This window comes from Numida meleagris, chromosome 2 (genome assembly GCF_002078875.1).
Source record: "Numida meleagris isolate 19003 breed g44 Domestic line chromosome 2, NumMel1.0, whole genome shotgun sequence".
Taxonomy (NCBI): Eukaryota; Metazoa; Chordata; class Aves; order Galliformes; family Numididae; genus Numida; species Numida meleagris.
In genome coordinates, this window is record NC_034410.1 from 15362908 (window position 1) to 15367606 (window position 4699).

Below are 4699 nucleotides of genomic sequence, written 5' to 3' on the forward strand. Positions count from 1 at the left end.
CGCTCCGGGTCTGGCGGAGCCTGGGCTCCTTCGGCTGCTGCTGAGCGAAGTGGTTCTGAAGACGCAGCCCTCGTGACATGTAAAAACAGGCAAAACGCATTTCTTTGCTTTCACTCCAACGTGCGCGTGCTCCCCTTTGCTTAAGTGGGGTTCATGCAGAGCACCAGGTTAATCCCTGAGCTGGAGTTCTGTTCGCACATGTGTAGCCTGAATGCTTGTACCCAGCAATCCATCCTGCGAAGCCATCAATCACTTATGTGGTCCCCATCTCATAAGAATCTTCTTTTTTTGTTAAGGGTGTGTTTGCATGTGTTGTAGCTATGTCAACGGCCACCACAAACCATGCTCTTTTAGCAGTCAGAGTGCTGTAACTGTGGCACAAACAGGCACAGCCACCAGGTCCTACTTGACCTTACACAGGAAGGGGACAAGGAGCTGCTGGCCAGTCTGTGCAGCACAGGGCTCTGCCAATGCTTTGTAAAGACAAGTCCAAAAAGGGAAGGATGCCAGAAAGAGAGGAGGAAGTACACCGTTTTCAGGTCTCGTTGCACTGTTTTTCCGCCACCTCGATTGTGGTGCAGTTGAACCAACGTTAACTTCACAAATTGCTGCAAGTCTGTGTGAGTCTTTAAGCATTCTGCGTGCTCAGAGAATCCTGAGCCTTCCTTGCCTTCACGGAGAACTTAGTCTGCCCTCTCTTTGTTCATGTGGAAGGTGAGCCGTCCTGTATTTGACAGTTGTAGGGCAGCGTTTGTGTGCATTGCTTGAGGAATAAAGCTCTGCTCAGATGGTGGGCTTTTTGAACTAGATCTTGCGTGATGCACCAAGCTGACTAGGACATGCTGTTTTGGGTGTCAGCTGTCTCAGGCCCCATCATTTGGGAGCACAGCCAGAGCAAGGGTGGTTCCACCAAGTCACATCTGTACACCCATTGGATTACTCTACCGCACTGACTTCCCAAGAGTTTGGCAGCTGTGATGTGCTGCTCATATTAGAGTCTGGTAGGAGGTTTCAGCTAGATGCAGTCCCAGCCTACGCAGCTTTTTATGTGTGTAAAAATCATGGCTTACCCAAAAGGGTGCAACCTGAATTGGATATGGTAGCTTACCAGGTTCATCTTGCTTGGATCCAAGAGGTTTTCTTCAAGTTTAGAAATGTTCTACAGCTTGGAGGATACTCCTAATGGGGCACAAGGTAGCTCTATTGTCCCGGTGCAGTGCCACCACATGCATAGTCTCCCACTGGGAGTGTTTCTTGGAGAATCCTCGATCCAGTCATTGTGGGCATTTTAGTGAATGGCTGGTAGCAGATCTGTCTGCTGGAAAGCTTCTCTAAGTAGTGCTTACAGCCTAGGAGATGCTTTCATACTATACTGATGCTACCTTAAGAACCTGTAGAAAAGGACAGAGCCTCTAAAAATGAATTACTTTTTTGAACACCATCTAAATCTAACCTCTCAGAGGTATGTATCTTCATTGCAGCTGTTTGCTTATTGGTGCAAAGATCAGTATGCATGTTTACTCAGGTGCATTTCTCTGTAACTGGTCAGCAGTAATAATGTATCTAGCACCTGTTGTATAAATTCATTTTGTCTTAATGCTGACACTTGGCAGCAAGCCTAGCAACTTCCATAGCAANTGCATAATACAATTGTTAGCCACCAGCTGAACGTTGCCTTGCCAGTCCCTGAGCAGCAGCAGCCCCTCGACCAACTCGTAGGCTCTGCGTAAGTATGGCTCAAAGTCCTCTAAAACTCTGCTGTGTTATGAACAGGCTTCTCATCCTGCCTCCACAAAACAGTACCATACCAGCTACTAGGAAGAAAATTATCACAACCAAAACCAGGACAGTCCTGCTTACAAGGAAGTCAGAATTGGGGCAGGCAAGCCCACAGGTGAACTAGCAAGTCATCAGTAGTCTTTCTCTTATCTGTTATTCACCTGTTCCTTGTATTGGAGACTGTGCTGTTAAGAATTACAGCAAATTGCTGGAAGTGTACGTTCAACGGCAGAAGTGCAAGGTAGATCTTATGTAGCCTGCTTTGCTTGGAGCCTGTAATACATAAACCATCTGAGGAATTCCTCTGTTAACCAGAAGCTCCCTATCTCTTTTCCTCTGCCCACACCTTAGTCCCAGATGTATGTCTACCGGGGAGTGCTTATCTGCATACCTAGTTGTATCTTCACTGTCTGCTTTTTTGTCTGGAAACATCAGCATATGCTCACAGCGCACCTGAGATCTTGCAAGCAGATTATTTAATTCTTTTGAATTCAGTTATCTCTGTATTGGCTAGCACTACTCATCTTCACATCATCAGCTGAAGATAGGACTTCTGGTGACCTTGTATCAAGCATAACCACTGCCCCCGTCGCTCCATTACCTCGCAGTCCCTGTGAGGTACTTTCAACCCCTATTTGTCAGGTATTCACGCAAATACTAGGTTTCATCTCTGTTTTTACCTACCAGTGCAGCAAAGGAAACATTTGCCTACAGAACGGGAGAGCTGTGCTCAGGTTCCACTTCAGCTTGAGTGGTTTTAGATCCTGCCAATGCAACATAACCATCAGTAGTGAGGCTTTGATTACAGCCACAAAGAAAGAAAAACAGTAGCCTACTGGGAGTGGAAAATCCTCTTGCCCAGTTCCTAGCGCTACCCTGAGAAATACTGCAGATTTCTTCCAATTAGATGTTCACATAAAATACCTGAATAGGCCTGGGGACGAGGATAAGAATCCAAATTCTAGCAGAGAAGAGTGGAGATGATTACCTTCTGCTTGAAAACTCCTCTGAGCTCAGAGGTGGTGGAGCCTTTGACAAATGCCCAAGACTCAGAAAGAGTTAACCCACAGGCACCTGCCTGTGCCAAGTGTGCGGGGTACCCTGACTGGGCACCTCCATCTAACGGCCCATCTCCTATCTCTGGATCATTACCAGAGCTCGTTCCCTGCTCCTGAGGAGCCAGAAACAAACTCCAGCACTGCCTGGGAACACACAAATTCCTAGAGCCACAACAAGCCATCAACTTTTATTTTCTTCCTCGATGAGCCTAAAACAATTCCTAACCCTTTACGGCTGCTTTTTACTGGTTAAGCATTCAGGTGGATACTTTCACTTCACATCTGCTGCAAGCTCAACGGACCGTCCACAAACGGGTCCACTGCCAGAACGTCCTCACAGTCTCCTTAGTGTCTTGCTGTGGGGACAGACACAGCTGATGCTGAATTGTGCATACATCTGTTTCCTCTGCAGTTATCTCCACAGAACACAGGCTGCCACTTCCAGCTGTTGCCATAACTCCTTGCCAGTAACGTACCGAGGGCCCCCATGACATCAAGTAACTTTTCTCTGGAAGCACTGGTAGGAAAGAGCTGCTTTTCTCAAAGAAGGGCAAGAAGCAGCACCTGTCTGAGTTAATTGGCAAGACACCCAGAAGCGTCGCATCTGCGGTTAATTTTCTTCTCAGCCTGAGGGCACTCAAATCAATATCACTTCAGAGAGTGAAGAACAGCAGGCTGCCGGGTACGTTGTGCGCTTGGAAGGATGCTTTCTATCATTGTTACTGCACAACGCTGCCATGTATTGTAACAGCGAGATTTTAGTCGCCTGCCCATTCCAGACACTAAATCTCGTTTCCAAGCCCTTTATTTCTGCAGTTCTCGTTCCCATTCTGTAAACTCGTTCGCCCAAAGAGGAAACAGTACAAAGCACATCAGCGGGTTCTATGTTTTGCGCCCAGGCAGGTAAAAAAAACGCGCCCCGGCACGGCGCTTTGGTTCGCTTGCCGCAGAGCGCTTCGCGATTCCGGCTTTTAGCAGCATCGCAGACAGCCGCGGCAGCGGCCAGAGCGGGGAACGGAGGAACGGCTGCAGCACCGCTGGAGGGGGCACGGGCGTTTGCAGGTGTTATCGTCGCTAGATAACGGACGGCAGCCCCGGCAGCGAGCCGGCGTCCCGCCCGTGGGACATCCCGGGCGCGGAGGGGCAGCCCCGCGGCCCCGCCTGCGTGCTGGGGTGAGGGGGCAGCGGGCGCGGTGAGTCAGCGCGGGGACGGCCTATAGCGGCGCGGCTGAGGAGCGCTCAGTGTTTCAGTTACGGCGGGCGGGGAGGCGGTCTTCCTCCCGCGGAGCGAAAGCGTTACGCTGAGGGTGAGCGGCAGCCGCCAGCCCGTGCCGCCGCCTCGGCCATGGGGCAGCCGCGGTCCTCCCGGGAGCGCTGCTCCTGCAGCAACACCAACTGCGTGGAGCGGCCCCTGACGCGGCTCTTCGAAGCGCTGGGGCGCGTCGTGGCCGCCTGCCCCTGGCCCTTCGTGCTGCTGCCGCTGCTGCTGTCGGCCGGGCTGGGCGCCGGCTTCCTCTTCCTGCCGGGCCTGCAGACGAACGACATCGAGGGCCAGTTCACGCCGACGGGCGGGCCCGCCAAGGCCGAGCGCGACTTCGTGCGGCGGCACTTCCCCACCAACGACTCGGAGCGCTTCTCCGCCGCGCGGCTGCCCACGGAGGGCGCCTACGCCGCGCTCATCGCCGTGGCGGCGGGCGACGACGCCTCGGTGCTCGACGGGGCGGCGCGGGACGAAGTGCTGCGGCTGGACGGCGCCGTGCGCGACGCCGAGTACGAGCGGCTCTGCGCCCGCAGCGGCGGCGCCTGCGCCAGCGCCAACCCGCTGCTGCCGCTGCTCGCCAACGGCAGCGCCCTGCCCGGGC

General features: G+C 52.7%; 1 protein-coding gene across 1 annotated transcript in view; it reads left to right on the forward strand.

Moving 5' to 3' along the window:
• Positions 1647 to 4699, forward strand: part of PTCHD3 (patched domain containing 3) — a 10323-nt gene continuing 7270 nt past the window's right edge. Inside the window, exon 1 of the mRNA XM_021389322.1 lies at positions 1647 to 4697. Coding sequence (XP_021244997.1) covers positions 4183 to 4697 — 515 coding nt within the window. The 5' untranslated portion in view covers positions 1647 to 4182. The remainder of the gene's footprint in view (positions 4698 to 4699) is intronic.